The sequence below is a fragment of the Bos indicus genome, chromosome 11 (assembly GCF_029378745.1).
Source record: "Bos indicus isolate NIAB-ARS_2022 breed Sahiwal x Tharparkar chromosome 11, NIAB-ARS_B.indTharparkar_mat_pri_1.0, whole genome shotgun sequence".
Lineage (NCBI taxonomy): Eukaryota > Metazoa > Chordata > Mammalia > Artiodactyla > Bovidae > Bos > Bos indicus.
The window spans coordinates 26865930-26884346 of NC_091770.1; the positions used below are offsets into that span (position 1 = coordinate 26865930).

The window sequence follows — 18417 nt, forward strand, 5'->3', positions numbered from 1 at the left end:
TTATTTTGTTGTTTGTATAAATACAATGAAATTTTGTATATTGATCTTGTATCCCATAATTGTTTTAAACTCACTTATTAGTTCTTCTTACTTTTCTATTTCATTGGATAGTCTACATAGATGATCATACTGCCCACTAATAAAGACAATTTTACTTCCTCCTTTCCACTCTTGATGCCTTTTTTGCCTTGCCTTATTGCACTGGCTAGAGTCTCTAGTGAAATATTGAATCGTGAGAGAAAACATCATTTTCATGTTGCTGATGTTAGGTAGAAAGCATCTAGTCTTTCACCATTAAGTATGATGTTGGTTGTTGGTTGGTTGGTTGCTTAGTCATGGATGACTCTTTTGTGGCCCCCCAGACTGTAGCCCACCAGGCTCCTCTGTCCATGGGATTTCCAAGGCAAGGATACTGGAGTGGGTTGCCATTTTTGTCTCCTGGAATCTTCCCAACTCAGGGACTAAACCTGCATCTCCTACATTGTAGGCAGATTTTTTACTGCTGAGCTGCTGGGGAAGCCCAAATGTGATATGATGCTAGCTACAGATTTTTCATGGATAATCTTCTTCAGGTTAAGAAAGTTCCCTTCTTTTCTTTGGTTGCTGAGAATTTTCGTCAGAAATAGATATTCAACTTTGTCTAGAAATAGATATTCAACTTTGCAGTGGATTTTCTGTAATTATTGAAATTTTCGCATTTTTCTAGTTCATATATATGATGAATTATATTGATTAATTTTGAAATATGAAACCATGTTTTAAACTTTAAACCATAAACTTTCTTTCATTCCCTCACTTGATCAACCTGACTTGATCATGATGTATATAACCTGACTTGATCATGATGTATATATGATATAGTTATTTTGGTGGTTGCTTTAGGTTTTATAGTACAATCTATCCTTAAATGATATACCACTTCATCTATACTATAAAAACTTTATAAAAGTATACTTTTATTACTCCCTTCCCAGTCTTACACTATTATTATTCTCTATTTTATTTGTTCATATGTTATAAACCCCACAATACTTGTTTAACCAGTCAACTATATTTTTAAGACAGTTAATAATAAGAAAAGAATTATATATTTACTCAGATAGTTATAATTTATAGTTCTCATCCTTCCTTTCCACAGATCCATATTTTGGATCTGGTATTGATTTTTCTTCTACCTAAAAGACTTTCTTTACACTTTTTGTAGTACAGATCTGCTGGTGATTAATTTTTGCAGCTTTTGTATGTCTGAAAACATCTATTTCACCTTAAAATATATATATATCAGATGACCATTATATCTACTACTGCGGGCAGGAATCCCTCAGAAGAAATGGAGTGGCCATCATGGTCAACAAAAGAGTCCGAAATGCAGTACTTGGATGCAACCTCAAAAACGACAGAATGATCTCTGTTCGTTTCCAAGGCAAACCATTCAGTATCACGGTAATCCAAGTCTATGCCCCAACCAGTAACGCTGAAGAAGCTGAAGTTGAACGGTTCTATGAAGACCTACAAGACCTTTTAGAACTAACACCCAAAAAAGATATCCTTTTCATTATAGGGGACTGGAATGCAAAAGTTGGAAGTCAAGAAACACCTGGAGTAACAGGCAAATTTGGCCTTGGAATATGGAATGAAGCAGGGCAAAGACTGATAAGAGTTTTGCCAAGAAAATGCACTGGTCATAGCAAACACCCTCTTCCAACAACACAAGAGAAGACTCTATATATGGACATCACCAGATGGTCAACACCGAAATCAGATTGATTATATTCTTTGCAGCCAAAGATGGAGAAGCTCTATACAGTCTACAAAAACAAGACCAGGAGCTGACTGTGGCTCAGACCATGAACTCCTTATTGCCAAATTCAGACTTAAATTGAAGAAAGTAGGGAAAACCACTAGACCATTCAGGTATGACCTAAATCAAATCTCTTATGATTATACAGTGAAAGTGAGAAATAGATTTAAGGGCCTAGATCTGAAAGATGGAGTGCCTGATGAACTATGGAATGAAGTTCATGACATTGTACAGGAGACAGGGATCAAGACCATTCCCATAGAAAAGAAATGCAAAAAAGCAAAATGGCTGTCTGGGGAGGCCTTACAAATAGCTGTGAAAAGAAGAGAAGCAAAAAGCAAAGGAGAAAAGGAAAGATATAAACATCTGAATGCAGAGTTCCAAAGAATAGCAAGAAGAGATAAGAAAGCCTTCTTCAGCGATCAATGCAAAGAAATAGAGGAAAACAACAGAATGGGAAAGACTAGGGATCTCTTCAAGAAAATCAGAGATACCAAAGGAACATTTCATGCAAAGATGAGCTTGATAAAGGACAGAAATGGTATGGACCTAACAGAAGCAGAAGATATTAAGAAGAGATGGCAAGAATACACAGAAGAACTGTACAAAAAAGATCTTCACGACCCAGATAATCACGATGGTGTGATCACTGACCCAGAGCCAGACATCCTGGAACGTGAAGTCAAGTGGGCCTTAGAAAGCATCACTATGAACAAAGCTAGTGGAGGTGATAGAATTCCCATTGAGCTATTCCAAATCCTGAAAGATGATGCTGTGAAAGTGCTACACTCAATATGCCAGCAAATTTGGAAAACTCAGCAGTGGCCACAGGACTGGAAAAGGTCAGTTTTCATTCCAGTCCCAAAGAAAGGCAATGCCAAAGAATGCTCAAACTACCGCACAATTGCACTCATCTCACACGCTAGTAAAGTAATGCTCAAAATTCTCCAAGCCAGGCTTCAGCAATATGTGAACCGTGAACTTCCTGATGTTCAAGCTGGTTTTAGAAAAGGCAGAGGAACCAGAGATCAAATTGCCAACATCCTCTGGATCATGGAAAAAGCAAGAGAGTTCCAGAAAAACATCTATTTCTGCTTGATTGACTATGCCAAAGCCTTTGACTGTGTGGATCTGTGTGGATCACAAGAAACTGTGGAAAATTCTGAAAGAGATGGGAATACCAGACCACCTGATCTGCCTCTTGAGAAATTTGTATGCAGGTCAGGAAGCAACAGTTAGAACTGGACATGGAACAACAGACTGGTTTCAAATAGGAAAAGGAGTACGTCAAGGCTGTATATTGTCACCCTGCTTATTTAACTTATATGCAGAGTACATCATGAGAAACGCTGGACTGGAAGAAACAAGGTGGAATCAAGATTGCCGGGAGAAATATCAATAACCTCAGATATGCAGATGACACCACCCTTATGGCAGAAAGGGAAGAGGAACTCAAAAGCCTCTTGATGAAAGTGAAAGTGGAGAGGGAAAAAGTTGGCTTAAAGCTCAACATTCAGAAAACGAAGATCATGGCATCCGGTCCCACCACTTCATGGGAAATAGATGGGGAAACAGTGGAAACAGTGTCAGACTTTATTTTTCTGGGCTCCAAAATCCCTGCAGATGGTGACTGCAGCCATGAAATTAAAAGACGCTTACTCCTTGGAAGAAAAGTTATGACTAACCTAGATAGCATATTCAAAAGCAGAGACATTACTTTGCCAACAAAGGTTCGTCTAGTCAAGGCTATGGTTTTTCCTGTGGTCATGTATGGATGTGAGAGTTGGACTGTGAAGAAGGCTGAGCGCCGAAGAATTGATGCTTTTGAACTGTGGTGTTGGAGAAGACTCTTGAGAGTCCCTTGGACTGCAAGGAGATCCAACCAGTCCATTCTGAAGGAGATCAGCCCTGGGATTTCTTTGGAAGGAATGATGCTAAAGCTGAAACTCCAGTACTTTGGCCACCTCATGCGAAGAGTTGACTCATTGGAAAAGACTCTGATGCTGGGAGGGATTGGGGGCAGGAGGAGAAGGGAACGACAGAGGATGAGATGGCTGGATGGCATCACTGACTCGCTGGACATGAGTGTGAGTGAACTCCGGGAGTTGGTGATGGACAGGGAGGCCTGGTGTGCTGCGATTCATGGGGTTGCAAAGAGTTGGACACGACTGAGCAACTGATCTGATCTGATCTGATATTGTAACTGGCCATGCAATAGGTTGGCCATACAAAAGGTTGGACCTCCTTTTTCCCTTTTAGTACTTTAAAGATGTCACTCCACTGTCTCCTGACTTGCATGCATATTCCTCAAAAGAAATATACTATCATCCATATCTTTCTTTGAATAATGTGTCTTTTCCTCTGGGTGCTTTTCAGATTTTCTGTTTATCACTGTTTTCAGATAGTTTGGTTGGATGTACTATATGCCTTGTAGTTTTCATTATGTTTCTTGTGCTTGGAGTTTGTTGAAATTTCTTGATCTGTGGGTTAATAGTTTTTATTAAATTTGAAAATATTTTAGCCATTATTTCTTCAGATATTTTTTTCTGTCTCCCCCTCTTTTGTCCTTTGGGGACTCCAATAACACATATATTAGGACACAAATTTGCTTCACAGCTCACTTGCTGATATTCTTTTGTTTTATTTCTATTTTTTTTTTCTCTTTGTATTTCCATTTTGGATAGTATCCATTGCTTTGTCTTCAGGTTCACTGATTTTTTTCTCCTGAAATGTCTAATTTGCTTTGAATTCCGTCCAACATATTTTCTTCTCAGACATTGTAGTCTTCCTCATTAGAAGTACTTTCAAAGTATCCTTTGTGTCTCTACTTACCTTTTAATACAGTAAATATCATTATGATACCTAGTTTAATACCTTTGTGAATTCTAACATCTGTGTCAAGTTCCATTATTCAGTTTTCTTCCTCATTATGGGCTTTATTATTTGACTTTTTGCATGTCTGGTAATCTTTGATTGTATACCAAGTATTTTGAATTTTACCTTTTTAGTATCTGAATGTTTTTATATTTCTATAAATGATTCTGTTTGGTTCTGGGACACAGTTACATTATTTTGAAATAATTTGATCCTTTTGAGTATCACTGTTAAGATTTATTCGGCAGAACCAAAGCAGCATTTAGTCTAGAGCTAGTTATTCTCCACTGCTGAGACAGGATCCATGTGAGAACTCTACTCAGTGCCCTGCGGATTATGAGGCTCTGTAGTCTGGCTGGTAAGAACAGCTGCACTTCCTGGCCCAGTGTGAGCAATGGCCGGTCCCCTCCAATCTTCTCAGGTGTTCTTTTCCAGCCTCAAGTAGCGTCCTCATACACATGCTCCAGTCAGTGCTCTGCAGAATACTTCTCAGGGGACTATCCATAGACTGTCTCTCTGTGCAGCACTCTCCTATCTGATACTCGATACTGGAAACGATAACTGTCTTGGTTTCCTCAGATTCTTAGCACCCTCTCCTTAGCTCAGAGAATCCACCTAGTTCCAGCTCAGTTTACCCTCCTTGTACTGTGGCCTGGAAACTCTCTCAAGGCAGTAGAATGGGGCAATGGTAGGGCTCATTTTATTTTTAGCCCCCGCTCAAGGATCACTATCATTTGTTGCTGACTCTTAGTGTCTTGGAAACTATTATTTATATATTTCAAATAAATAAAACTATTATTTTATAAAATATAAAACTATTATTTTTTATATATATATACACATATATGTTTTTAGTTGTTTTGGGCAGTTGGGTAAACAAGGTGCTTGTAACTCCATCATTACCTAAAGTAGAAATCCTGAGAAAGCATTTTAAGTGGCCTCCATGTCTACCTAATCTACACATTCTATTCAAAGAACAACTTAATATAGGAACCTCTGTTTCTTGAGTGTCTTCTATATGCCAGACACTCTGCTAGGTATATTCATACACAGTTCATTCAAATGGCATGTTTACTGAGCAGCTGTTATGTGTCACGGACTGTTCTAGGCAGTGAAACTACATCATGGTACAAAACAGATTTTAGAAATCTCTTTCCCTAGGATGCTTATCTTCTACTGGAGAAAAAGAATTTTAAAAATTAATGATTTATTTATATAGCGTATTAAAGGATAATAATTGCTATTTAAAAAATGAAGAGCAGGTTAAGGGGGTTCAGGAAAGCTGCAATAGAAATGAATGATTGCAGCTGTAAGTAGAATGATCAGTGTAAGCCACTCTGAGAAGGTACGACGTTCAAGCAAAGACTGGAAGGAGGTAAGGGAACAAGCCCTAGGGATGTCTGGAGGAAGAGCATCACACTGAGGAAGCAGCCAATTTAAAAGCCCTAAGGGAGAAGTATATCCCTAGTGTTTTCAAGAAATCATAAAGAGATTGGTGTTGGTAGAGCAAAGGGAGTAAGAGGGAGAGTAATGGGACCTGAGGTCAGATGGTACCTAGATTGCATAGGGTCTTAGAGTTCAATGTAAAGACTGTGGCTTTTACTCTGTGTGAAGAGAGGAGCCATTCAGTTCAGTTCAGTCGCTCAGTCGTGTCCGACTCTTTGCAACCCCCTGAATTGCAGCACGCCAGGCCTCCCTGTCCATCACCAACTCCCGGAGTTCACTCACACTCGTGTCCATCGAGTCAGTGATGCCATCCAGCCATCTCATCCTCTGGTGTCCCCTTCTCCTCCTGCCCCCAATCCCTCCCAGCATCAGAGTCTTTTCCAAGGAGTCAACTCTTTGCATGAGGTGGCCAAAGTACTGGAGTTTCAGCTTTAGCATCATTCCTTCCAAAGAAATCCCAGGGCTGATCTCCTTCAGAATGGACTGGTTGGATCTCCTTGCAATCCAAGGGACTCTCAAGAGTCTTCTCCAAAACCACAGTCCAAAAGCATCAATTCTTCAGTGCTCAGCCTTCTTCACAGTCCAACTCTCACATGCATACATGACCACTGGAAAAACCATAGCCTTAACTAGACGGATCTTTGTTGGCAAAGTTATGTCTCTGCTTTTGAATATGCTATCTAGGTTGGTCATAACTTTTCTTCCAAGGAGTAAGCGTCTTTTAATTTCATGGCTGCAGTCACCATCTGCAGGGATTTTGGAGCCCAAAAAAATAAAGTCTGCCACTGTTTCCACTGTTTCCCCATCTATTTGCCATGAAGTGATGGGACCGGATGCCATGATCTTTGTTTTCTGAATGTTGAGCTTTAAGCCATTAGAAGGTAGTAAATAGAGAAGGTCATGATTTTGTATCCATTTTAAAAGGATCGCTCTGGCTGCTCCCTTGAGCAGGAAATGTAGGATTATAGCAGGAAAACCAATTAGGAGACTACACAGTAGTTCAGATTAGAGAAGATGGTAGTTTAGACCAGGATGGGAGCAGTGGAAATAGAGAACATTTGGATTTTGACATATTTAAAAAGTGGAACTAACTGCATTTCCTGGCATATTCAACAGGGATGTAAAAAAAGTAAAAGTCAAGGTTTTTGGCCTGAGAATTAACAAGATGAGAAAGACAGTGAATGCTATGAATTTGGGGAAAGACGATGAGGAATTCACTATTGGAGATACTGAGTTTGAGATGTCTATTAGACACCCAAGTGGCAATATTAAAATAGGAAGTTGGATATATGAGTCTGGAGCTAATGGGAATGGTACAGACTGGTAGGTTAAATAAGATGAAGAATAAAAACTGAGCTGAATTTAACAATGTGGAGATCTTTGGTGAATTTTACAAGAGCACTTTTTGTGAAACAGTGGAAGCAAAAGCCTGACTGGGAGGAGAGAAATTGAAAATAGTTTAAACAACTTTTTCATGCAGTTTTGCTACAGAGATGTAAGAGGGAATTGGAGCAATAACCAGAAGGGAGGGTAGAATGAAGAGAGGATATTTTAAGAGGGGGGAAATAGCTGATTGAATGTTTGAATACTGATGGAAGTAATCCAGTAGAGAGGAAAGAACTCTGATAATATGGGAGAGAGAAGGAAGAATTGTTAAAACTATGCTGTAGGATAAATGAAAGGGGAATGGCCCTTGTCTTTAAGAGAAAGTATTGGCTTTAGATAAGAGTATGGCTAATTCATCCGTGATAATAGATAGGATAGAGTATGCAGGTGCAGATGCTGCTAGGAATCTAAGTGTGATGGTGGAAGTTCTCATCTGATTGCTGCAATTTTGACAGGAAAGTAGGAAGCAAGGCCATCAGCTGAAAGTAAGGATAAAGAAGTGTTAGAATTTTGAAAAGAGTGAAGTTGGTGCAAAATAATGAGGTAGGAGACTGGGAGAATAAATGGGGAAGGGAAATGAAAAAACAACTGCCAAACATAAAGAATCCGCTTGTGGTTCATGGTCACAATTTTTTTTGTGTGTGATGTATATCTTTTATGTTTTTTGGTTTTTTGGCCACAAGGCATGTGGGACCTAAGCTTCCCAACCAGGTATTAAACGTGTACACCCTGCATTGGAAGGCAGAGTCTTAATTACTGGACCACCAGGGAAGTCTCCATGGTCATGAATTTAAAGCAAAGCCAGTCAGGATGCCCGTGTGTTTCTCCAACCACATTCAGCTGCACAGATGCAGTCTTGGAGCAGGCGGAGAGCTGGATTTAACAAATATGAGAATGCAAGAGAGGGACGAGATAGCAAAGGGTGTGGACCGGGGAGTAGTTAAGATGGTTAGCCACAGGGCAAGTAGGGCAAGTAGGGAAGATAAACATGGAGGAGAAGGACCAGTGACAAAGTAAGAAGATTAGCAGATCATAGACCAGTAACACTGAAGACCGTGTGGATCACAATCAACTGTGGGAAATTCTGAGAGAGATGGGAATACCAGACCACCTGACCTGCCTCTTGAGAAACCTGTATGCAGGTCAGGAAGCAACAGTTAGAACTGGAATGGAACAACAGACAGGTTCCAAACAGGAAAAGGAGTACGTCAAGGCTGTATATTGTCACCCTTCTTATTTAACTTATATGCAGAGTACATCATGAGAAACGCTGGGCTGGATGAAACACAGCTGGAATCAAGATTGCCGGGAAAAATATCAATAATCTCAGATATGCAGATGACACCACCCTTATGGCAGAAAGTGAAGAACAACTAAAGAGCCACTTGATAAAGTGAAAGAGAGTGAAAAAGTTGGCTTAAAGCTCAACATTCAGAAAACGAAGATCATGGCATCTGGTCCCATCACTTCATGGCAAATAGATGGGGAAACAGTGGAAACAGTGTCAGACTTTATTTTTCTGGGCTCCAAAATCACTGCAGATGGTGACTGCAGCCATGAAATTAAAAGACGCTTACTCCTTGGAAGGAAAGTTATGACCAACCTAGACAGCATATTAAAAAGCAGAGACATTACTTTGCCAACAAAGGTTCGTTTAGTCAAGGCTATGGTTTTTCCAGTAGTCGTGTATGGATGTGAGAGTTGGACTATAAAGAAAGCTGAGCACCAAAGAGTTGATGCTTTTGAACTGTGGTGTTGGAGAAGACTCTTGAGAGTCCCTTGGACTGTAAGGAGATCCAACCAGTCCATCCTAAAGAAATCAGTCCTGGGTGTTCATTGGAAGGACTGATGTTGAAGCTGAAACTCCAATATTTTGGCCACCTGATGCGAAGAGCTGACTCATTTGAAAAGACCCTGATGTTGGGAAAGATTAAAGGCAGGAGGAGAAAGGGATGACAGAGGATGACGTGGTTGGATGGCATCACTGACTCAATGGACGTGAGTTTGGGTAAACTCCAGGAGTTGGTGATAGACAGGGAGGCCTGTTGTGTTGCGGTTCATGGGGTCACAAAGAGTCAGACACAACTGAGTGACTGAACTGAACTGAAGATTGAAGAATGGTTTGAATCAGAGTCCTTACTAGAAGAGGTGAACTGTGAGAAGTGGGGCTGTTGGAGAGTAGTTCAGTGTTGCAGCTATTGGTAAAGACAAGGACTGAGAGCCGGGCTACTTAATGAGGAGGCCAAAGCCTGATAATCAGTTTGCAAACTATACATTACTGAGCTTCAAGGAGGTAAGTTCAGAAATGGAAGGAAATGTTTAGAAACACTACTGTGCCATCCAAGCCTATGATTAGTGGACTTGTATTCAGAATGTCTTTGCTTTTTTAAAATCTCATTTGTCTATTCATTTATTATTGTATTTTACAAAAGTAATGATCTGCAACAGATTGGGTATAAACAATAACAAAAAATCTGGTCCTGCCTCACAGCTAAAGCACTGCTCTAGTGTACATGACTGTCATCTGAGTGTCAGAAGAGAGGGAGGGCAAGACCATCTGAGTTGGAAGGACCAGCTCCTTGAATATTGAGATCTGTCATCTCTAGCCTTCCCAGAGAGAAGCCACTTGAGTCCGCCACTCCCAGAGGCACCCGTTTCATTGTTTGCTGTGTGACCAATAGAACTCAGAATACAGTGTGAATGGTGCCTTTACATTGTTCAAGAAGGTGGCCATTGTTATCTCCATTTGACAGATAAGACAACAAACTCGGGGAAGTGAAATAATTGCCCAAGTCACACAGCTAGTAAAGGAAGGAACCAATATTTAAACTTAGGTATGTCTGTCATGGGCTTCCCTGGTGGCTCAGTTGGTAAAGAATCCACCTGCAATGCAGGGGGCATGGGTTCCATCCCTGGGTCAGGAAGATCCCTGGAAAAGGAAATGTCAATCCACTCCTGTATTCTTACCTGGGAAATCCCATGGACAGAGGAGCCTGGCAGGCTACAGTCCACGGGGTTGTAAGAGCTGGACACAATTTAGCAACTAAACCACCACCACCACGTCTGTCATGTCAAAACTGGACTCTGCCCATACTCCTCTCCCTCTGTGTTACTTGCTCACAGTTACAGGGACAGCATAGCCATACACTTCATGAAAAGTGGGGGAAAGTGCCTTTAGGGCCATGCCTTTAGGGAATGTGTTGTGGTCCATGTGGCCAAGCTGAGCATTTCCATTTCTTTTAGAATCACGGCTAGTTACCTCTGCTGTACCAATCCACAACCCATTGCTGTTTAGATCCCCGTCTCTCTGGTTGGTCTTTGTCAAACTGAGGGGCTGAAGCACCTCAGGAATCCAATATCCAATCTCACCACAGCATTTCCTGCAGTTTCTGTTCTGGTGTGTTAGTCATTACACATATATTAGAAGGATCTTCTAAATGATGGTTCGTGAATGGTAAGATGATGAATAATTTTAATACTTTTATTTTTTCCCCAAAATTTATGTAATGGAGATGTTACTTTTATATTTTAAATTGTCTTGTTCATGTGGAAACTCTCAAAGAGTTTCAGGTCTCTGATGAAGGCTCACTCTCCCACTGAGCCTGAGTCCCAGCTGTACTTGGAACCCTCAGTGTTTCTAGAAAAGGTGGTGTTGGTTGCTTCCCATTCTCCCCATGTGTGTGGGGTCTTTGAGGAATCAATCTAGAAATGAAACAGCATTAATATCTTAAGGGTTTCCTGGTTTCCTCCAGTTCTCAGCTCTCCAATTGGCCTGGGAAAGTACAACACTACAGTGAATTTATAAAGCTCAGCCGTGTGTCACAGGACCTGTGAACAAAGAGGTTATCTGCTTCTTCTGGAAAACCCTCCATGGCGCTCTGCGTCTGTATGCTGACATAACTCACAGGGCACAGCATCTGACATACAGGTTTACGATGTCAAGGCTGCCTCTGTGAAGCATGGCTTGTGGCACATAGCAGGGTCTGCTGCATAGTAGGTGCCCACTAAGGATGAGCCAAATGAGTCAATGAATAACTGATGTTCAGTCTGTACAGGTATTTTCATGGTGATGTGGTTAATCTTTCTACCTTAAAAAAGTTACCAGCATAGATGTATATTAATGTATTAATATTTGAAAAGAATGTTAGGACTTACTAAAATAAGACTTATTTCTGTATCCAAACAAGGGAATATCTAGAAGAAATAAAGAACCCACCAAGATAAGCAAATATAACTTGCCAGAGTAGACTATGCTCACACAGTTTAGTTTTAAATAATAATCAAAATAGATAATAGGAGCAGAATTTCACTTTGAAAAGTAATACTACAAATCACAGTTGATGAGGTGGGAAGAGGAGTCATTAAATACTTTAATATGATAAAAAGCTAATCATCACAGTTATTAATTGAGAGTAACAACATCTCTGGTTGGCATCATAAGAATAACTAGAATTTTCAAATACATGTTATTAATTATTGTTATTACGTGAGGTTTAAAACCTCTTCTTCTTTTAGAGACTAAAAGTCCGGAAAGGTGAATTTTAAAATATGCCTGAAAACTGAGAACTCCCAAAGGAAACTTGGTATTCTTTTCTTCCATCTTGCCAAAGTATTCATCAATAAGAAATGCAGTTGATATGCCAAGCACTAAGTTTCACATCATTTATCTTATATTCTAGATTTACTTACTTATTTTGGCTGTGCTGGGTCTTCGTCTTTGTGTGGGCTTTCTCTGGTTGCAGCAAGCAGGTCTGCCTTAGTTGCAGTTCACAGGCTTCTCGTTTCTGTGGCTTCTCTTGATGCAAACCATGGGCTCTATGCTGGCGAGCTTCAGTAATTGTGGTACATGGGCTTAGTTGCCCTACAGCTTGTGGGATCTTCCTGGACCAGGGATCGAATCTGTGTCCTCTGCCTTGCAAGGAGGATTTTTAACCATGTAAATCATTTATTTTGTATAAGTTTGTATTCCAGTAGATGGGGAGCACTTTGATTTCATTATGTACTTTTATTGATGTTAAGAGTCTGGACTCATTCTAATGATGCTGGTCAAGATACGATATTTTTCCCTAATATGTCTACACAAGCCTATAAGAACTAGCAAAAATCTAACTATTGTATTTGAATAGAGAATTCTTCCTCTCCTAGATTTGAAGACTAAATAAAATATGGAACAGTTACATCCCTAGTTTTCTTTTTATTATGCCTTTTGAAATAATTTGTATATACCTTTTAAATAATTTCAAGTGCCACAAAAATAATGTTAATAGCTCAAAATCAAAAGTTAAAAAAAAAAACAACCCTAAGTATAATTTTTAAAATCTTTTTCTTCTCAAGCGTTTTACGATGGGATAATGAGACAGATGTCTCTCAACTGGAAGGACATTTTGACATTGTTATGTGTGCTGACTGGTAAGTACATAAAAATCATAAAACTCCTGTTAGAAAAAAAAAATAGCTTTGCTGAAGTAATTGGGCTGTGCTGCTCTGCTGACGGTGAAGCAGAGTCAACAAATGAGGCACAAAGCCGCCTTAACCTCCACAAATTAATATTCATCTCCATGTGACAGTTATAAGGTAGTCTTCTATCACACAGTAACTTCTACCACATTATTTCCCAAAGATTGATTTTGAGAAGCATTTCCATTTTCTGGAATTGCCTCTGTTTCATGCTTGACGTATCAGTAAATGGACGACTTAGGCAAATTGCAAATAATTATGGCTCGGGGAGGAATAGTCTGGAGAAAAAGGAGTTTATCAACACAAACAGCTCAATTAGCTTACTTCTTAGGAGAGATCTGACTATTGATATAAGGGAATATATAGATGTATGTGTGTGTGCACACATATACACTCCAGCATATAAACATCTCTGTGGAATATCTTTAGGGAAATAGCTTTTCTTAAAATGTATACTTGCTATCTAGTATTTCCAATGTCTTCAATTATGATATTTAATTACACTTAAAACAAGAATTATAAAATTCCATTTTATTGTTATGCAAATAATAATAGTAAAATCTGTCAGATGCTTGCCTTTTAAAAATAATTTACATTAGATATTTTGTCTTCCCTTTTGGCCCAATCTACTTATTGTTAATGAAAGTCTCATCCCTAAGTTACAGGATAAATATGTATCAAACCTTAATAATGATTTCAACTAATCTTATGTATTTTCTTCATGTGTTGAATAATTATTTCAGCATTTGAGAAACATGACAATTCACAGTTTTTCCTGTTAAGAGTAAGATCTTATTTGTAGTTTTCTAATAATTTTTTAAATGACACTATGAATTTGAAAACACAAGTTCTGATTCTAAAGGAGTTCTCTTCTATTGATAAACCCAAACGCAAGATCCATAACCTAGAGAAGATTTTCCTTATGTGAGAGTTGAATGAATGGAATGTAATCTCCAGGAAGTCTTTATTTTAAATTATTATTATTTAATAAGATTTTTAGTGAGTAAACTTTCTGCCTAAGTCCCTGAAATTAGATTTGTTTTCTGTTTTCTCCAGAAAAACACTTCTCAGTGAAAATTAAATATTTTCTTCCATTCTTAGTTGAGTTTTTCATGGCCATTTAGTCTCTCTGCACCCAATTTCAGAAAGCCTTTTTCCAGAAAAAGGGAGAACCAGATTTCTGACTAATCATTGATATTGTGTCTCAATATTACAGCCCTCATCTAATCAAAAATAAGGAGCTAAAACCTCACCATATGATTTGAGCAAGTAATTTAGTAAATGCCTTTCCTCACCAAATATGAGAAAGGATCCTCCAGGTTTCATTGCACAGATGAAGATAATGCTGGCAGGATTAGATCAGATTAAGTATGAAAGTCAGATCAGAGAGCAGCAGAGAGAGGGAAGGAGGGCAGGATCTTCTTGGAGATTTAGGCGAGGGTCGCCCACTGATGGGCTCTGATTATGTGGGGAAAGTCAGGTCCGGCCAAGAGATTTCAAGTTAAATGTGTCCTTTGCACAAATATCAGAACAGCCTGGCTTTGTCATACCTTGGGTTATGACACTCACACCATGTCATCCTATTTGTACCAGAGAGACAAGCCGAGGAAGTAAGATTCAAGCTCTTTTCTGATTAATGTTCTCAGGTTAAAAATAGCCACACAACATGTTTGAAAAATAGTCTTTTTTCCCCTAGCCAACAACAGGATCCCGTACAACCAACATACATAATGCATATTCAGTTAAGGCTTTCATTCCAAATACATAACAATAACATGATGTAATATGTACATACATACACGCACATACCATATACATATACACACAGCTAGTAACTATTGAGAATTTATGTATTCAGATGAACCAAATACACCAAGTTTCATTTTATAAATGGTTTTTTTCTATGCATGAATTGTTTTTTTCCCCTCCTGGTGTCGTCAGTGCTGGAATGTCAGGCTGTTTATAATTTCCCATTTGTAAATGTGAAACATTAAGCTGCTCTCACTGCGATGCTGATATTATTTCCAAAAGAAATGCTTTGGAATGGTCTGTCTTCATACTCACAGAGATGGGTACGCTGTTTAGAAACTTAAAAATACAGTGATGTTCATAATATACATGTTGTGCCTATAGCAGGGAAGCCCAGGACTCCAAGAGTTCTTTATGTCTTGTAGGGTTGATGTTTCTCTGTCAGAGTTATTACACAGATGCTGCTTCTAGGGACAGGCAGGCAGGCAGACCAGGCTTTTTTTTTTTTGAAGAATGTCACAGGAGGAAAAGAAAGCTCTCTTTAGTCACTACCTCTAAGATGAAACCTGAAATAGTCGGTGCCAGAAATAGGTGCCACACATAAATAGATGACGTTAAGTCTCACACCATCCTGAAGTCATTGTCAGTCAATGAGATCTGGATTAGGCCACAGGAATATGAAGCAAGAGTTGGAGTTCAAATATTAGGTACATGGATTAAATTCTTACTGAAGCATTTCCAGCAAGGGTGGCATTGTCTGATTCCCTGAATAGCTAACCAGTGGTCCCGCTTGATCCCATTTACATGAAAACAAGCTCTATTCACAAACCTATTCCAAACCCACATTGTGGTTCAAGTAAAATGCACATGATTACGAGTGGTGATATGTTTATGTTCTTAAATCATTCATATATTCATATATTTACATTCAAACATTCATAAACCTGTAGGCAATGGGGGGAATAACTTATTTCCCAGAAGAGACCGTCTCTTAGTTCACATCTAAATTTGGTAGCTCAACTAGATTATAAAATAAAGAGGCACACTGAAAGCTAGTCATTATTTCACCATTCAGCATTTTTGACAATGAAATATAGTTTCATGGTTCAACAGTTCCTAAGTAACTTGTAAAATGTCAACTTTGAAATAAACAGAAAGAAAAAAATCAAGGTAACAGTCATACCCGCAAAAGGATGCTGTTGACAAACATCAAAATATTAGAATATTTAACCGCAGGTGTAGAAAAAAACCCTCCTATTAAGTTCCTTGGTTGACTTGTTTAATGTTGAATTTAATATAAGTTCCTTTCTGCTGGAATGCAGTCCCCCCCTGTCCTTGCTGAGTTTAGAATAGCGAATGATTGTTAATTTTAAACCTGCCTTTCCAGACTTCTGTTCAGTCACAATGATCTGAGAGTCTGGTAGCAAGATGTTTTTTTTTTATCCAATGAACAATTTCATTCAGTGTTTGATGGCTTTCCAGTTTATTGTAGCTTTGCAAAAATAAAAATGATTCTGTAAATTTGAAGGAAAAAAAAAAGAGTCCATACATGTGGCTTCTCTAAAGGCTTGCAGAGCAAGTCTAAAATGCCACCCTTAGCTGGACGCATGGAGCTCAGTCTGTAGGATGGTGAACCACATCTGCCTGCCTGCAGCCTGAGACTTCCCTTTTTGGGAAGAAATGCCGGAAGGTTCATCACCTCACTTGCTCTCCCAGCATTTTCACACTAGCTGTATACAGTGGATTGTTTCTATGTTCTATCATTTTTACTTTAAATGATGACAAGTTTGGGTTTTGTGAAGAAAAATAGTTTTTCTCAAAATAGGCTCTAGGATTTCTTTGTTTTTTTTTTTTTTTTCCAGATGCTCTGATCATAGATCATTCTAAATCACAACTCATAGACTTTTCCACCTGAAAAGATCTTTAGCCCTCTCACCTCACACCTGAGGAAACTCAGTCCTGGAGAAGATGGACAGATTGTCAGAGATCTGGCACCTCAGGGGTGGCGCCACACGAGATTAGAATATGGCTGCCCCAGCAGTCAGTCGCTAAAGACCGAGAGAGGCTATTCGGTCTGCTGAAAGTTAAATCTAAAACAGTGAACTGGAGCACATTTCACCTTGAAAATTACACAGAGGTCTTCTTCTCTGAGAATGCTGGCAGAAATGTCTCCTTGTTCTCTGTACTAATTAATTTCCCTATGCCAGGAGATGAAGCTGCTCTGCGCTCTGCAGAAAACCCTGACTGATTCTAAGGGAGGCAATGAAAATGGCCTGGCACCTTTCCTTTGTCGTACAATCTATGATTCAGATCAATGGAACAAAGCAAGCGTTGATTCCACAAGTGAATTATAGAGAGGTGTGTGTGTGTGTGTGTGTGTGTGTTTAATGGCCAAACTAGACTGGTTGTCAATGTATTTTGATCAGTAACTGAAGGGAGAGTTGAAATGGTATCTTCATCCCAATCACTGACCCACTCAACCTTTTTTTAATAGATCCACTTAAGCTACTGCTGTTCTCTGAGCCCATTAGGACTTATTTAAGGGGTGAATTTTCAGGAGATTATGTATCACTCCCACTAAAGCACATTGAAATTGCTCATAGGATGTATCCTACAAAGTGTTATAAATTCTGCACCGGAGCTAACTAGAAATGTGAGCTTGCTTGGAATAAAGACCTATTAGAGAACTATAAGAATTACTTTTGGGAAATGTGACTTGGAGTGATGGAGTAGACAGAATTAGCTTTCAAATAACTGGGTTTTGAATGTGTGCTGTGTGTTAAGCTGCATTTTCTAGTGAGCTGTGATGTTAATATCTTTTTCACCATTGCCAATAGTAAATAGAAATAGTATTTTATAAGGCTATGTTTTTTTATTGAAGTATAGTTAATTTAAAATGTTTTCTTAGTTTCAAGTACACAGCAAAGTGATTTAGATACCTGGCAGGCTGCAGTCCATAGGGTCGCACAGAGTCCAACATGACTGAAGCAACTGAGCAGCATGTCTATATGTATGTATATATATATATATGCATTCTTTTTTCAGATTCTTTTCCATTATAGTTTATTACAGCCTTCTCTGGTGACTAAGATGGTAAAGAATCTGCCTGCAATGCAGGAGACCTGGGTTCAATCCCTGGATCAGGAAGATCCCCTGGAGGAGGGAATGGCTACCCACTCCAGTATTTTTGCCTGGAGAATTCTGTGGACAGAGGAGCCTGGCAGGCTGTCTCCATGGGGCTCGCAAAGAGTCAGACACTACTGAGCAGCTAACACTTTTCCTCTTTCGTAGGTTATTACAGGATATAGAGTATAATTCCCTGTGCGACACATTGAGTCCTTGTTGTTCACCTACTTTATATATAGTAATATGTATATATTAATCCCAAACTCCTAATTTAGCTCCCCTTCCCTGTATAAGGTTATGTTTTAAGCTCAGCTTTTAAGTTGTTAATTATTTATCTCTTACCAACTTTTAGGATGCACGTGTATAAACTGGGAATGGTCTTTTGCTTAGTGCTATGTATCTCAACTAGCCAGGCCTCCTGTGGACTCAAGTAACTGATAGAGGTATTTAAATAGAATACTTAATTATTAACATATAAGGTAGTATTGTTGTTGCTTCCCTGGGCTCAGTGGTAAAGAATATACCTGCCAAGCAGGAGACATGGGTTTAGGAAAATCCTGGGTCAGGAAAATCCACTA

The 18417-nt window shown here is 39.1% G+C and overlaps 1 protein-coding gene across 2 annotated transcripts in view; it reads left to right on the top strand.

Moving 5' to 3' along the window:
* CAMKMT (calmodulin-lysine N-methyltransferase) overlaps nucleotides 1-18417 on the top strand; it is a 425501-nt gene that overhangs the window by 386497 nt on the left and 20587 nt on the right. For both annotated transcript variants that reach the window (XM_019970085.2, XM_019970084.2), the window contains one exon: nucleotides 12842-12916. In XM_019970085.2, coding sequence (XP_019825644.2) covers nucleotides 12842-12916 — 75 coding nt within the window. The remainder of the gene's footprint in view (nucleotides 1-12841; nucleotides 12917-18417) is intronic.